Source organism: Thamnophis elegans, chromosome 10, assembly GCF_009769535.1.
Source record: "Thamnophis elegans isolate rThaEle1 chromosome 10, rThaEle1.pri, whole genome shotgun sequence".
Taxonomy (NCBI): Eukaryota; Metazoa; Chordata; class Lepidosauria; order Squamata; family Colubridae; genus Thamnophis; species Thamnophis elegans.
This window is the reverse complement of record NC_045550.1, coordinates 27,804,349-27,821,605: the sequence shown is the minus strand read 5'-3', so window position 1 is coordinate 27,821,605 and position 17,257 is coordinate 27,804,349. Positions and strand designations below refer to the sequence as shown.

Here is a 17,257-nt window from a genome sequence, read left to right as displayed (position 1 = left end):
TGGGCAAGATTCAACCTCAAACATCTCCTTTGGGTTTGTGACAACACAAGTGTCCAACTGGGAATGAATCCAAGCATCTTTATCTGACAGAAACTCTGCAAATTCTTCCATGCAGTACTCCCCTTATCCAGGAGAGTCTGGGTTATCTGAAGCAGGGGTGTAGAATAATAGTCTAAAGCTGAAATAAGGACATAGATGTACTGGTGGTTTGATACCCGTACCACCATGAGGTAGACTTTAATAGCAACCCTAATCTATGTTGGGTGTGACTCTTATTCATGTCTCATAGTTGCACAAACATTAACGTTTTTAACAGATACTTCAATTACAGGCAATTACAGTACCTATGTAGGAATCCCCCCCCAAGTTTTCAGTGATATGCTATTTTTTGTTTGTGCAGTAATTTACAAACTTCTTTATGAAGTCATATAGAAAATCAAAGCAATTAAAATGAAACAAGTCTTTTCACCGTTATTTATTTATTTGATTGATTTATATGCTGCCTATCTCATCTAAAGGTGACTGATTGGCACATATAAAATCAGTTTGAAACAAATGCTTAAGTTGGCTTTCCTAAGCAATTCTAATCTCTTTTATAATTATTTAAACAAGTCTAAAGGTGTTCAAAGTACACTGGAGAACCATTTTACTGGGATGATATAAGATTCCCTCTGTGAGCATGTCTAGAAGACCTCCAAGGTCTCCTCCAGCCCTATGATTCTATAAATTAAAAAAAAAAAATCATACCTGAAACTGGTCGCATTATATCCAAAGGTTCCACTTCCTCTTTTATTTTTATCTCTGGTACAACAGGACCCAATACTGTAGAGAGGATACCACTTATGGTTGATGGAGGTGGAGGAACAGTTACAACTGTGGCTGAAGTAGGTGGAGGAGCTGGAAGTGTTCCTGGAATGCTTGATAGAGCAGCTGTGGGCTGCGAAGGTGGGCTAGCTGCCGTGATGATTGTTGGAATGGCAGACTGTGGCTGCTGAGAAGAAGGAACTGAGACAGGAGGTTGCTCATTACTCTGTATGGATACTGCCTCCACAGACACTGTTACAGGAGTGGCCATTGACACATGAATTTCTGGCTTAGGTTTAACACTAGACAGAACACACAAATTAAAAAGTTAGACTCTTTTTTCAAGATCCTATAACAATAAACTTACAATGATTTAGTGAGTCATATATACAAGCAGAGTCATATATGTTCAGACATTAAATGACCATGAACCCACTGCAAATATTGAAGCCTTCCCCAACACAAGTTCTGACCTTTTCTCTCTTTAAGAGTCTCCTCGTCTCAGCTTCTACTTTCTGCTGAACCAGGAGCTATGGAATCCAGGATGATTCCCAAATCATGTACCACCTTCTTGGGTGAGTGCAACCCTGTCCAGAATAACTTTGGAGACCATATTATTAAATGTTTGCTGATGACCAGCAGCTTTGTTTTGGTAGGGTTTATTCCAAACCTGTTTCATCCCATCCAGACCCTCAAATCTCCAGAAAACTGTCCAAAATTTCTGTCATTGTTCCTAATGGGAATATATTATTAATTACTTTGATCAACATACTGATGATACCTCACTTGAACGAATAGATGACTTCTCCCATTGGTTTCATTTAACTATTAAATAGCACGGGAGAAAGCCCTGAGCCTTATGGGACTCTCTGCTGGAGCTTCTGTGTATTTCAGCGTTCTGCATCCATGATCACCACTGAAGCAATCTACTTGGGTAGAACTATTCTAAAATAGTGCCCCTAACTTCCAGCTTTTGCAGCTGGTCCAGTAGAGAGCTGTAATTGAACATTATCTACAGGTCTAACAGGACCAAGACAAAATATGTGTATATTCCCCACATCTATGTTCTGATGAAGTAGTTTCTTTCCCATAATGGGGCCTGAATCCTGACTGGAAAGGATCCAAGCAACCAATTCCTTTTTTTTTTTGTCCTTTCTAGCTGATTTCACATCATTTTCTCAATAATCTTCCTTAAAAACCATGTGTGGAAACGGCATCCAGGAGTACCTTCTTAAAAAAAGAGATGCCCTACCACTCCTTTAAAGCAGATGGCATTACCCTCTTCCTTAAAGAAGTATTAATATTATGATTCAGGAATAGGAGCTAGGATGGTTATGGATTGAGATAATTTGAGGCAGAGTTCAATTTGCAGAAAACCGTATCCTTGAATTATCTTGAATTACACAAACTAAAAAAACTTAGCTCAGTGAATGATATATATATATATATATATATATATATATATATATATATATATATATATATATATATATATATATACATACACATACATACATACATACATACATATATACATACATACATATATATATACATACACTTAAAGTCACAACCCCTGGTATGCCCAAGTATGGGAGGAAGGTCACACTTCCACTCTCTGTCATTAGGCTCGTCACAAGAGTCCATCCAGACAGAAACCCAATATTTTTTACTTTTGGGAATCGAACCTGTGCTCTATTGCCTCCCAGGCAGGGAGTTAACCATTTGAGCTGCAGAGCAGACTCTGCAGACTTTAAGTATATACCTCCCACCCTGGCTGGCTGATAAAGGAGTCGGTCTCTGTAGCTCAAATGGTTAACTCCCTGCCTGGGAGGCAATAGAGCACAGGTTCGATTCCCAAAAGTAAAAAATATTGGGTTTCTGTCTGGATGGACTCTTGTGACGAGCCTAATGACAGAGAGTGGAAGTGTGACCTTCCTCCCATACTTGGGCATACCAGGGGTTGTGACTTTAAGTATATACCTCCCACCCTGGCTGGCTGATAAAGGAGTCGGTCTCTGTAGCTCAAATGGTTAACTCCCTGCCTGGGAGGCAATAGAGCACAGGTTCGATTCCCAAAAACTTGGGTATGGCTAGCTGATGAGAGCTAAATAGCTTGAAATAGATCTATACTAGTCTCCCTTTATTTATTTATCAGCATAAATATAACATATATATATATATATAAAACTTGTTTTAAATATTTACCATGAGATTTATTTTGGTTTCCAAAGCTAAAATATCAGGGTTTTTTTTTGGGGGGGGGGGAATCTTACCCAGCTGGTCTTGGTGATCCACTTGCACTTCTCACAGAACTTTCTACACGAGGGCCAGTTACCTCAGTTGGTTGAGGAGGAATTAGGCTTTTCCTCACTGCCAGCCTGCAAAATAACATGCCAACTACTATGATTCCTTTGTTTATAAGCACAAATACCTGTTTAAACAGTATAAATCAACATTGTAATTAACTTAAAAATATTGTAGTAGCTCTCCAGTGAGGATAAAACAAGAAATGCAATGTACTATTCTGTTCTGCAAGCCTAAAGATTCATTCAAAACTATGTCCAGCAATTTTGACAGCTTCAACAAAAAGACTTAAAAATACTTTTTATAGCTTTGATCTCCATATGATAAAAAATACAGACATATGAAAATTTGAGAGTTATAGTTTTGTTTATGCTTTATTAGCAGTGTAGTGTCAATGGTATGAAATATGCTTGATGAAATAAATGTTACAAAATAAATTTACTTCTGATATGGTGATGTGCATATCATAAATATTTGCATGAATATTACTGCAACTGCAATTTTACTCACCCGTCAGTAGTAGGTTTCTTTCGGAGAATGCTTGGGCGTGGGGATGAACCCTGAGCTGATGTGCTAGAATTGGCACTCTGGCTATGAGTTTGCACCACTGTAGTTGAAGCTGAAGCAGAGTTGAATGTATTGCTAATTGGATTGGCCATAATGGTGGCTCCATCTGCCAAAACCACTAGTGAAAGTGGTCAGAAAAATAAAAAATTAGTTGAAGTGATTATCTGGAAATTATAACTTAATTTCCTTAAAATAATCTATGTTTGGATCACAAATATTGATATTTTTAATTGATAGGGTGCTTTATCTATATATTTTCATAATTAAATCTAATGATGTTCAATACAGCATTCTCCTTCAGAAAGTCTCCAAATAATAAATCAGATTGTAGTTAACTCCTTCCTCAGAGAAAAAGGTGATATACATTTCTAATCTTGTAGATTGAAAGAAAGCAGAAATTTTATCCTGCTTGATGACACCAGAACATTTGCAATAAAGTTGCAAGTACGAACAACAAAATAGCAGTCTCACTCTAAATAATATATCCTCTCTGCAATCCTTTGTATGTTTCCTTAAAAATTCCAGCATAATCAAAATAACTTCTTAAAAAAGCAGGTGTTCAGAATGTGTTTTTTTAATAACACAAATATTGTCCAAATAGCAGATGGCTACTAGAAAAAAAGAAAACTTTAATTGGGGCCTCCATTATGGTTTTTTTTACTACTAAATTAAGACCCTTTCAATTCTTTGCATACTGTTAAATTTTATTGAAATTTGGTTTTATATTGTTGATGATTCTGTTTTAGATTTAATTCCTGCATCTTTTATGGTTTTAAATTTTATATTGCAATCTACAAAGAAAATTGTAATTATTGGAATATATCTATATCTCTATATGTCACAAATATATCAGAATAAATAAAAACCTGATGTCTTGGTTTCAGTTTGTGGTTGCTGAGGCCCCAATGGTGCGGTTTGAAGACCTTGAGTGCCAATTGGTGTAGCTGGATGTAGCCCTTGGGTTCCAATTGGCGTAGACTGTATTCCTTGGGCACTGATGGGTGCTGGCTGTATCCCCTGTGCACCAATTGGTGTAGACTGTATGCCCTGTATATGACGGGCGTGGGATGCATCTACTGTCATCAGCTGCATGGGATTAAGATGCACTGTCGAAGCTACTCCTACTCCAGTCTGAGCCGCTATGGCAGAATTGGGAGCCTGGGCTGAAACTGGAACAACATGCTTAATAAATATTCTGGTTTGTGTGGGAGTAATGAAGTACATACAATTATATAGTAGTAGTTGATCGTAACAAAAGTTTAAGATTTATGTACATCAGGTTTAGCTTTAAATCTACACAATAACATTTTGCTTTAGTTATATTATAATTTGAATGAACATGATTAGTGCCACTAAACTTATTTGCTTTCACACCAACTCAAGATAACATATTCAATTCATATCCCAGCTCCATTCATCACAGCATGTTCAATTAGCCAAATTATTATATATGATATAGTAATAGTCCAGTGTAGATAAAAACAAACCATATAATTGCAAAACTCATATAATAAGTGATTGTGAATTTAAATAAGAAAGTTTCCATTTCAATATTCATTGAACTTAAACTTGTTGGATTATTTTAGCTTGTATTTTCCAACAATATAGTTTATATTTACAATTGAGATATTGCATAGCATGTAACCCAAGCTCATTGCCAGAGTTGTTTCTTTGCAATGCATAAATCAGAACTTAATCTCTTATATGATTTCTGCAATTATTACTAAATAATTCATGTGGCTAACCTGTACACTTAGAAAAGCACTGAAAAAGCATTTTTCATATAGATTTCAGATTTTTATTGTATTAAAATGCCATAAAACACTGCCATTAATACTACCTGTACTGCTTATTTACACCTGAAGAAACTAGGTGAATAAGTTACTAGCATTTTGTTGTAAGCCACCCAGAGACTTTGACTATGAGATGAGCAGCAAATAAATAATAAGTACATAAATAATAAGTATATAAATATTTAATAATCCCATTTTTTGTTTCATTATTTTAATTAAGCAAAAATGTTTTTCTACTTTTACGCTTGGTGGTTAGGGTTTCTTTTTTAGACTCCAATAATTTGCAGTCACACCTTCATCTTAAACATTGTTTTTATGGATAAAGTTACACTGCTACTCAAGTAAAACACCACTGTAAATTACTTAAATTAGTGAATTCTTACCAGGATACTGGCGGATAGTGGATACAGAACTGGTAATAGGTGTGTAAGTGTGGGCAGCCAAAGGGTACGAAGGATACGATGTTGGTAAGAAATACTGAAATTGAACAGGCACTGACTGTCTACAGGAGAGGAAATGAGAATTCTTAAATATAGTCTTGCAATTAGATCCATTTAATAAATTATAGTTGTGAGTATTACATTTTATTATAGTACAAATTATAAATCTTATTTGTTAGCTTATTTGGAAACAATGGATTTAAAAAAAATAGAAGGACATTTGTAAAGATTCTAGAAGCAACTCATTTCTTTCTATACCTTGACACATTATAATCCAATTAAAAGAATAAATATGGGGTAAAGGAAAGGATTTTTACATATTACATGTTTAATGCCTCAGGTTTTTTAAAAAATCTCTCAGTTCCATTGATAATTAATCTAGAACAGCACTGTATATATTTGACACATGTTAGAAATGCATTTTTAAGCGCATACATATTACAATCATTTCTAAATACAGCAAAGTTTTAAATGTTTGACAAGGAGCATTATATGTAATCCTTGGCTTATGGCCGCAGTTGAGAACAGAATGCCATTTTGACTACTTTTACTGCAGTCCTAAGTCAAGTCACTATGATCATAAGTGCAAAACCATCTTAACCAACTGGCTAAAAATATAACAAATTGTGATCACATGACAACATGATGCTACAACAGATTAATCACAACTGTGTACTAGATGCTAAGCATTAAATTGTGATCATGTGGCCATAAGAGCAGGGTGACTGTCATGTTGAAATTTAGGCCATAAATGACATTTTCAAATGTACAATGGTACATTAATTTGTACCATCATTAAGTGAATGGTTGTAGGTGGAGGACTGCCTGTATTTGCTCTTAATTATCCTTCATTTCCAGGCATCCACACTACTGAGCAACATAATTCAAGGTATTCTCTATTTTTATTACCTGAATGGGTTTGTTCCCATGGAATTTTAATTTTTTCAGAATCATAACATATTCAATAGAATTACACAAAAAAATTATTACTTTACAAACTGTAATAATATAGATTCTATCTATCCAAGATTAAGAAATTATTTTTCTGTATAAGAAAATAAGCTCACTTACCTATTATCATTTCTAGCTTCCATTGCCACCGGATTTGGAGATGCACGGTGACTAGATATAGGAATGAGATTACTCCTCTCTGCTGTATAATCAGACTGGATGCGGGGAGAGGTATGTGTGATTTGCTGGGGGACAACTTTAGCTGTATAGTAACAAGGACAATCCAGTTATTCACCATACTCAGTAAACTTAAGACTAAGAAAATAACATGCAGAAATGATGTTCAGGGAACCAAGCCTCTCTGTATTGTCCTTTTAACAGAAAGACAGTGCATGATAATTTAGAGCTGAAAACATAGAGCTGAGTAGAAATGTGATATATACAATTCATAAAGTATTATATAGGTACAGAGATACCTATAGAGCTTCTGAATGAAAATGAGGGATGAATCTGACTAATTATGAGCTATAGTCTCTATTAAAACCTTACTTGTGACAGTAGGAGCACAAAAACACCATTATTTCTCTGCCCTTTTTGAGTCTGCAGTGTCACTAGTGGCTTGTTTCAAAATCTCCAGGTCCCTCCTGGGATGGGAGGGGGGTGTCATGTGATCAACTTTGAGGCTATGCAGAGAAATTTAGAGAACATCTGATGGCCAGTGACTTGTATCTGTTCCCAGTTGGAATACAAGCACGGTGCAGGTCCATTAGAATACCTGGGGTGGGCTTCCTCAGTTATCTAGAAAGTTTGACCTTGTTGGTTCTGATGAAGTGGACAGTGTGCTCAATGCTGTTAGTGTAACCACCTGCCAATTAGATCCCTGTCCCTCCTGACTAGTGAAAGCTTCCAGGACAGCAACTGCCAGGTGGGTGATACAATTCTTCATTACAGGAGGGATGTTTCCACAATTAGATGGCAGTCATGGCTAGGAGAGCCTTTGCACAACTATGTGTTACGTGCCAGTTTCCTGGATCTTGCATCCCTGCACACAGTCACTCAAGTCCTGGTCATCTCATGCTTGTGAATGGGGCTACTCTTGAAGAGTATTCAGAAGCTACAACTGGTGCAGAATATAGTGATGTGGACATTCTTGGGGCCTCTATGATGGTTCATATTGCATTGATGTTGGCTTCTGTGTCCAATTCAAGATGTTGGTTATCATCTTTAAAGCCCTTCATGGCTTTTAAGGCTACTTGAAGAAATATCTCACCCCAATGGAATTGGCCCAACTCACCCATATTGGCAGAAGGGACATGCTCTCGATTCCATTAGCCAAGGAACTCCAATTGGTGGGATCCCAAGACAAGAGCCCTTTCTGTCTTCCGAAACATGTCCTCTGATGTAAGATTCACACCCATCCTTGGCCTTCTGAAAGTACCTGAAGACTTGGCTCTACCAACTGACTGGGACCTCACCGAGGTCATGCCATTCTGGAGGTGGTTAATGGACTAAGATCCCACTTCCTCTCCTGTGTACATCTTGCTCTCTTCCTTCCCATCTGATCAATTTTAAATCATTTTAGTAATAATATTTATCATTTTAAAGTTTTATTCTTGTTTTTATGACTGTAAGCTGCCTCTAGGCAAGATGGGCGGCACATAAGTTTATTAACTAATAAATTGCTGATCTCTTGGAAAAACAAAAGTAAAATATTACTTAAATATTACAAATCAAATTACAGTTAATAAGAGAACCCACTTACCAACTGGGATGTTTGAAGTGGTCACAGCTGTTGCATGGGATGAATGTGATGGCATAGTCACAGTGACAATTGTAGTAGGGGCTGCTTGAGTGTGAGGTATAGAGCCTAGAAGAAAAACGTAATACAATTAAATCTTTGTGTAGAAAATGTCAATGAATATAGACAAAAAAAAAAACAATAATCTATGCAAGAAAATATGTTCTATTGATAGAAGCAAGCTAAAACAAATATCAAGCAGTATTTTTCACATGGTATGATACCGTGGAGCTAATTAAAAGGGATGAACCCCAAATCCTAGACTGTATTTTTGCCCCTACAATCTTGCTTTCTCCCAAAATGTTACATATGGCTCCTGACCACCAAAATGTTGCTATTGTCACTCAAATCTATTGTGAGGCAAAAGATTTTGTTTGGACAGAGTTGCAACTTTAATAACTTTTTTTAGTTTTACAAATAGTTCTGAAGAAATGTAACTACAGATACTTACCAGCTGTAGTCACAGAAGGAATAGTATTTGTTGCTAAAATTGGTGCCACAGTTGCTGCTGCTACTGGAGTACCAGTACTAAAAATTGTTTTCTGTAGATGAAAAAGTTGTACATTAAAAACTGTTGAAAATGTGCTTAAAAATATTACTGTATCAGCTTGAACTAGTTGCCAAGCTATTAGCCCTTACAAAACGTATCTACATGTGGTTTAAAATCATGGTTTATTGAATAAATTAATAACTTTTGAATAAAGTAACAACTTAAAGATCTATTACTTTATTAAGCCATTATTCATACAACATAACACGCAGTAATTGAGATCATGCAACCTATTAAGTAAAAAACAAAAAAACCATGAAGTTGCTCCCGAAGTGTGATGTGTTGAATGCCTCAATGAAGAAGAAATAACTGGGTGGACTGCATTCATAATAATTTACCTGAGCCATGGGGTGAAGCTGTTGTTTTTGTGTTCCTATGGCTGGATGAGAAGGTAAAGTAATTCTGGTTGCTGTATCCCTTGGCTGGGCAGGACGCTGAATACTGATAGGTGCAGAAGGTGGGTGCTGTTGAATTGACAGTGCTGGCCGACTGTAAAAAAACATTATTTTACCTAGGTTAATTAAAAGTTAATGACTCAAGAGATATCATGACTTAAGATGTGCATTACCTAAATTAATATGTCAGTAGCAAGTACTGTCCTCTTGGAGCACGAATCAGGATGATTTCACATTACATGGATAACTTACAGTGCATGGAAACTCATTAGCATAGCAAAATACTGTGCAAAAATGGTGTGGCTGATGGAGCAATTATCTAAGAAGGCAATCTGAAACAGCCTGTATGTAATAGCCAGATCGTAAAAAATGATCCTCAGGTGCAAATAGATCAACATGTAAATACATATATACCTTCCAATTATATACTTGGTCTACTTAATGCTGTGTTCTGTGGTGGTTACCTGAGAGTAGATTCTGTAGCATGTGTGGTTGTTGTAGTAATAACAGGTGACTGAGCTCTTGTGGCTGAGACTGTTGCAACTACAGCAGGCGGAATAGTGCTTGAGGTTGTCACAGCAGGCCGAGACTATATAGGCAAGAGAAAAATAGTATCTTATCAGCATTGCAATTTCATTATTATAAGAACGTTCAACTATTTCTTTAATAGTTTCTTTAAACAGTGAGAACTGATATTTAAATTATATCCTAGATAATATTAAACTGTATAAAATATGATAAAATTGCCATTATTTTTAGAGAAGTAGAAAAGAAAAAAGAGAAAAATACTTGATCAACTATCACAATTGAAACTCTTAAGTAGAAAGACATCTTGAAGTTCATTATTAGGTAGACTTTATTTACAGTAGCTTCTCCAAAACCATTTCTATAATGTTAAGAAAGGAAGCTGCCAGAATTCCCAAATTATTTATGCAGTGAGCCACTGAAACTTCAAAGTGATTTCTTACTAGAGGAGACAAAAGGTAAGTATTAAAACAATTAAATGACAATACTTCATGACTGCTACTTGCCTGGATAGGTTGATGAATGATATGCTGAACTGCTGGTTGTGCTGTTGCTGCATTTGGCAACTGTGAAGCTGGCCTCAAGACAGTTGTTACTTTAGAACTTGACATCACAGCAGCAGCAGCTGCACCTGAAAGAAACCATACTCATATGACTGAATAACATTTAATGTCCCATTTTAAAAGTGTCAGGTTAGCTGCAGCTTTTATGTAGGATAAAAAACTAAGAAGGAATATTACCAGTGCATATGCTTCCAACTGCAGTGAGCTCAGCCACACTTAAAATCAGAGATTGGAAGAAGCCAAGTGGGCCATCTAATCCAACACCTCGTGCAGAACTCCAAATTAGAACGTTCTTAACAAACTACTACGTGGTTAATCTATCCATTGAAGGAGAGCATCTTCCTTGGAAGTTGGCTTCATTGTCAATTTCATTATCATAAGGGGGAAAAATCCTAACATTTAATGGTAATTTGATCTTATTCACGAATATGTACAGAATGTATCAGCGCTTCTAACAAGGTTACAATATATATTTATATATGTCCTCAACCCAAATTTTGGAGTGTATTCTGACACCTAAAATTATTGGTTTGTCTGCAAATGTTGATTATTTATGATATTTTATCATATATGTTTATATATACATATTCATTCATAATTATTAGGAACAATCATTATTATTAAGGAAATATGCTATTGGTCTGGTTAAATCTTTGTGTCTTATCCTTGAGAAACAAAACAGACAAAGAGGGAAAGACCATATGACTTCAGGAGAACAAATACCACTATATACAGTATATATATATGAAACACTACGTCTGGTTCAAGAAATCTGAACTTATTTAATGTCAGAACATCCACCCCATGTTTCTATGATGACATCAAAGAAATTCAGCCCTTCAGCCACCTCTTACAATTGCCCAATGGAACATATTTCCTGTTTTCAAAGAAGATAGGTCTGACTTATTTCGATAATTGGTTGGATAAATTACAGTGGCTCAGACACTATGGTAAACCATGAAGTATAACATCACCATTTCAATCAGGCTGCTAAGACAAACCTAAGCAACTGTTCTTAGAGCTTAGCATACTGTGAATGCAACTGAAGACTAATCTCTTTAATGGGACTTGAAGTGGGAGTCTCATTGACCTTAACTGTAGTCATTAACATTAACATACAACCATAACTATATTGTGATATTTCCTAAGCAATTGAGATTTTGGTAGGATCAATGAACTATATAACACCACAAAGATATACTATATCTCCTGACAAGAATGTAATTAAATGGAATTGCTTCAGATTCAAGTCCAGCCTTCTCCACATGCTTCACTTTAGGAGTAACATCTATATTTTCCATATCTAAAACTTATCCAAACAAAATTGCTATATAATCATTTGCTCCAAGAAAGTACAATTAACTTTACTACCTCGAGGCAAGTGAGAAGCTCCAATATGTAAAGGAGGCCCAGGGGCACTACTTCGGATAATTGACATCTGAACATTGGTTGTCATAATATGGTGCACGCTATTGGGATGCCCCTGCATATAAAATAAAATAATTTTTTAAAAATTACATGTAAAATCTTGTGTAGAATTGTCTTGAAAAGTTTAATTCACAAATTTACAATTAATTGAATTGTATGGTTATTATACAATAATAACTATGGTTAATCTGAAGTTTTAAAACAAATACAAAAGTAAAATTTAAGTATACATCTTTACAGTAGAAGCGTAATCAAGGCTTTTTAATTCTCTTCCATAGTCTTAAGAAATATATTTTAGCAGGAAAAAAAAATACCTGTTGTCCACTTATTGTTGCTACAGGAATAGCAGATGCCTGTGGGATGCTATTTTCCATTGTTACAGTAACCTGCCCGGGGACTTTGGTGGGGCCAGACAGAGTAGATGGTGGGGCTGGTGGGGCTGGTGCAATAGGACGACTGGGTATTGCGGGCTTCAAAGGAGGCTGCAAATAACAAAGATACAATTGTTTGCTCTTTACATAGAAATAACATGAGTCTGTATCAGTTATTTTTCCTTATGGCAGGAGCAGGCAACAAGTGGTTTTTCAGATACTGCTGCATTATAAACTCTCACCATCCCTCCCTATGGCCATGTTACCAAGGAAGCTGGAATTGGGCAATAGCTGGAACTGTGTGCCATCATTGTGTACCACTGCCTTAAAATCCAGAATTGAGAAGACAGCAACAAACAGCAAGTGCCACCTAATGTAAAGAAGCTGAAGAAACTGTGGACCACCTGGTTAGCTGCTGCAAGATGATCACACAGACTGACTACAAGTAATGGCATGACAAAGTAGCAACAATGTTGCATTGGAAAATTTGCAAAAAATATCACTTGCCTGCAAACAAGAACTGGTGGGACCATATAATAGAAAGTCATAGAAAATGAAGAAGCTAAATGTGCTCTGGGACTTTAGAATTCAAACAGATAGGCACAAAAAAGTCTGGATAGTGGACGTGGCAGTAGTTGGAAAAAGCAGAATGGAACAGAAGGAACTGGAGAAGATAAAAAAATATGAAGGCCTGCAAACAGAAATAGAACAACTGTGGTAAAAGAAAGCAAAGATAGTACCAATAGTCATAGGCACCTTGTGTGCAATCTCAAAAGAACTGGAGAACCACTTGAACACTATCGGCATTGACAAATTCACTATCAATCAATTGCAAAAGGTGGCTTTACTTGGAAACAGTTTACATGCTGCGACGAAATCTGTAACACCATCAAACATCCACCTCTGCCTATTCCAGGTCCTTGGAAAGAACTTGATAGACAAAAATGCCAAATCCAGTCTGAATATCTGGCTGACTGCAATGAATCACCATCATAATATTTCATCAGTCAATAGCAAAAGGCATATTTACTTGGAACAGCTTACGCTCTGTTCCTTAATAAATGTGTACAATGCCAATACTGAGAAGACAGAAATAGACAATAAATGTTACCTCTGCAAAGAAGCTCAAGTGGACCATCTAGTTAGCTGCCACAAGATCACACAGACTGACTACAAACCCTGGCATGACAAAGCAGCAACAATAGTTCATTGGAATATGTGCAAGAAACACCACTGGACTACAAGCAAGACCTGATGGGACCACAAAATAGACAAAGTAGTAGAAAGCTAAAATGCTGAAGTGCCCTAGGATTTTATAATTCAAACAGATAAATACCTGCCACATAACATCCCAGACTTAACAAATGTCATTAAGAAAGCAAAAAACTCTGAATAGTGAATGTGGCAATAGCCGGAGATAGCAGAGTAAAAGAGAAGAACCACAGAAAATCACAAAGAACTGCAAATAAAAGTTGAACAATTGTGGCAAAAGAAAGCAAAGTTAATACCAATAGTAATAGGAGTCTTAGGTGCAATCCCAAAACAACTGAAGCACCATTTGAACACCATTGGCACTAACAAAATCAATACTAGTCAATTGCTTCATTTGGAACAACTTACAACCTGCAAGTATTTTTAATGAAACAATAACATATGCCTATCTCTAGTCCTTGGGATGGAGTCAGTAGGTGGATTAAATGGCCAAATCCAGTCTGATTTGGCTGACTGCGCAACCAATCATGATATTAGTGTATTAAACATACAGTATATGTTCCCAATTCACATTCAAAAATATCTAAAGAACGGCATTTAGTAGTACACATAAAAGTTGGGTTATTACATACTATTCCTACATATCTACTATATTCAATTACTTTCTGTAGTTTTAAAAAACTATCACTGAATCTAAAAGAAATCTAAAAGAAATCTAAAAGAAATTTAGATTAATTATTTGCGATAAATCAGCGTAAATAAAAAATACCTAAGGCATCAAATGCCAATGTGAGAAAAATATTTACAATTCAGTGTAGTATATAAAATTAGTTTTCATTACCTTGATAAGCCCTTCAGAAAAGGTAAGTGGCACTGCTGGAGCCAAATGAGTTGGAGGAGCTGCCACTGTAACTGGTACACCTGATGGCACTGTATGGTGTTGAGTCAACATTTGCACTTGTGGATATGGTCGAACTACCACTGTTTCCTGCTTCTCTTCACGGGACTGAAGAGAGCCAGCAGGAACCACATGATCTCTGGGAGCCATTTCCAATTCTCGATTAGGTTCATCATTCACTACTGGAAAAGGAAGAAAACCAGTATAGAAAATTTGAACCATTACTATGAAAGGTGATAATTTATGAAACTATATAAACATTACATTTAGTTTCAATGGACTTACTTCCATGGAACATCGTTCTTGGTAAAAATGCCTCACCTGTTGCTGCTGGATTTATCAGTCCAGCAGGTCCACCGGCGGAGATAGGAGGAGCTGGACCTAGACTTGGGGGAGGAACTCCAGTACGGGGAAACTGCTGAGAACTCATTTCCGCCTGTGAAGCACACATGCAATTATAAGAAATTCAGATGCCCACATTACAGAATACTTTGTTGAGAAGTCTCAGTGAACTCTATTGCCTGCATTTTTACTTTTTATCATAGTTATTTACAACTGACTTATAAGCATTATCACACCAAAATTTTAGTTACATAGTTCAAACAGCTCAATTATGTTTAGTAACAATTATAATAAAAATGTATGAATGCAACGGCAGCTGGAAATCAAATCAGTTTTTAGACATTCAGGAGACAACTATCAATGCTAAATAATGTCAAGCAAATCAACTGTTTATTCAAAAATAAGTTACAGTGTTCAAAGATAATCAATTAAGTTTGCAGAGAATGAAGTTCTAAATGTGTTTGGAGTACATTTTAATAAAATACTTAATAAATACTTCATCACCATGAACTTGTGAAAGCCTGACACTGAACTTCAAGTGCTGTTCTAATAATTAAGTCACATACTAAAGATCTAACTCACTGCTTGACACAAGCTATACAAACTGGGGATAATTATCAGTGATTTCATATTTTTGTAAAGTGGTAATGCAAGTTTATATACACTTCTTGGGAAATAGTCATTAAACTAATTTAGGAGGTGATGGGTGGATAGAGATTGTAGTTCTCAAAGTGTAAGAACAGTGTGCTCTGAATTGTTTCTGGTGGGTATAAAAGCATTTCTATTTCAAAGTCACCAGTGTCTAACAGGTGCCAGACTGAAAAGGAAAAGCTGGCTATTTCTGAGCACTGCAAACAGATATTTTTTAAAACAATCAATAAATTAGTCTTAAAGTAAATTGTAAAAAAAGTGTAATTTCATCACATCATTGATCCACATTAAATTGGTACTTTTTGCCTGAAATTGTCCGAAAAATCAGTCAGAGGTCCTAGAACCTCCTTACGGTTCTCTGCGTTTCTCGTTCAGCTTTCAGACTTCTTTCAAAGTACATTGCAGGCATGCCCTAACGCAGGCCATGAGGACCCACAAGATGAACACAGTGCTGCAGCCTCTAGTCTAACATCTTACAAATGTCTTTTTAAGCGAAATGTGACTGGCAGCGGCTCCAAGGCGACCTAGCCTCGTGCCCGATATCAATGGGACCTTCGCCTTCCAAATAAGGCAGTCCGGGCTAAAGGCTCTTTCCAACTTTCCGTGCCGGAGAGTGTCGCGATCGGAAGAACTTTAAGGGTAAAATTCTCCAGACGAAAAGCGAATCATGACGGTCGCAGAACTACTGCGAAGCCCACAACCAGACCCCCCCCCCCCCCCCCCCCGCACACACACACACACACAAGCCAGAGGCGTCACACGAAGCTCCTCCCTTTCTCTCAGATCCGGGCGGAATTATTCTCTTGAAATAAGTTCCGCCCACTGGCTTCGCCGTTAAAAGTCCAGCCCCTTCTCTCACCAGCCAATTGGAAAGTCTCACCTTCCAACAGCCGACCAATCCGGATCAATGAAAAGCACTACAGGCCAACCAATAGGGGAACCCACTTTGGCTACGCCTGGTTACCAATAAGAAAATAAGTAATGGCTAATTAGGGCCAGCTAAAGCCCGCCTCCCATCCCTCTCTGGTCACTATGTGAAACAAGACGCGCAGAATAAAGGACTCGGATGTTCAGACCGAATAAAAAAGCTGCAGCTACCGACAACAAACTCCGCACAGAGCCTCCAGGAGAAAAGAGAAAGGGATCACTCGGATTGATATCTACTGAACCGTGACTAGAAAGAACGATGAGGGCTTCGGGCAGACCCCTGTCTTAAAGGCTAGCCCTTCCCTCGACTCACGACTTACCTGCTGAGGAGGGCGCGGCGGAATCGCTCCGGAAAAACTCCCAGAAGCACTACGACGTACACTGACACCGAGGGGGCTCAATCGGGAGTGTTGCTTCCGCTGCTGCAGCAAACCACCCCTCCCCCTTCAGATCGATTGGGTCTCGGGGCGCCCCGCCCACCGTGGTGAGACTTTCGCCTCGTTTTGCTCAGCCATTGGCTGAGCCGCGGTGGCGGAAAGAGTCTTGGGAGTTGTAGTTCGAGCTCCGAACGGCGGCTCAGTCAGGTGTCGCGAGATGTTGAAGCAAAAGGAAGACATGCGATTGGTCGACTACAAGGAGGCGGAACACCTAGGCTTGTCTCCGCCCACTAGCCACAGGATTGGCTGGCCATCTCCCATGGAGACAGCTTCGGGAGGCAGAGTGACGGTCTCCTGT

The 17,257-nt window shown here is 37.5% G+C and overlaps 1 protein-coding gene and 1 long non-coding RNA gene across 6 annotated transcripts in view; one reads left to right on the top strand and one right to left on the bottom strand.

Moving 5' to 3' along the window:
* The window catches only part of LOC116513904, a 23,410-nt gene extending 14,792 nt beyond the window's left edge, over positions 1 to 8,618 (top strand). For all 3 annotated transcript variants that reach the window (XR_004256054.1, XR_004256053.1, XR_004256052.1), the window contains 2 exons: positions 6,999 to 7,093; positions 7,814 to 8,618. This is a non-coding gene — a long non-coding RNA (uncharacterized LOC116513904). The remainder of the gene's footprint in view (positions 1 to 6,998; positions 7,094 to 7,813) is intronic.
* SAP130 (Sin3A associated protein 130) overlaps positions 1 to 17,257 on the bottom strand; it is a 27,083-nt gene extending 9,826 nt beyond the window's left edge. Inside the window, exons 1-16 of one of the 3 annotated variants that reach the window (XM_032225213.1) lie at positions 16,843 to 17,257; positions 14,924 to 15,038; positions 14,546 to 14,784; positions 12,436 to 12,603; positions 12,065 to 12,176; positions 10,637 to 10,761; positions 10,070 to 10,194; positions 9,549 to 9,699; positions 9,112 to 9,202; positions 8,625 to 8,729; positions 6,983 to 7,124; positions 5,855 to 5,973; positions 4,545 to 4,847; positions 3,622 to 3,796; positions 3,081 to 3,185; positions 748 to 1,106 (exon numbers count right to left, since the gene is read on the bottom strand). In XM_032225213.1, coding sequence (XP_032081104.1) covers positions 748 to 1,106; positions 3,081 to 3,185; positions 3,622 to 3,796; positions 4,545 to 4,847; positions 5,855 to 5,973; positions 6,983 to 7,124; positions 8,625 to 8,729; positions 9,112 to 9,202; positions 9,549 to 9,699; positions 10,070 to 10,194; positions 10,637 to 10,761; positions 12,065 to 12,176; positions 12,436 to 12,603; positions 14,546 to 14,784; positions 14,924 to 15,032 — 2,428 coding nt within the window. In that variant the 5' untranslated portion in view covers positions 15,033 to 15,038; positions 16,843 to 17,257. The remainder of the gene's footprint in view (positions 1 to 747; positions 1,107 to 3,080; positions 3,186 to 3,621; positions 3,797 to 4,544; positions 4,848 to 5,854; positions 5,974 to 6,982; positions 7,125 to 8,624; positions 8,730 to 9,111; positions 9,203 to 9,548; positions 9,700 to 10,069; positions 10,195 to 10,636; positions 10,762 to 12,064; positions 12,177 to 12,435; positions 12,604 to 14,545; positions 14,785 to 14,923; positions 15,039 to 16,842) is intronic. The other 2 variants (XM_032225212.1, XM_032225211.1) reach the window with 2 other exon arrangements.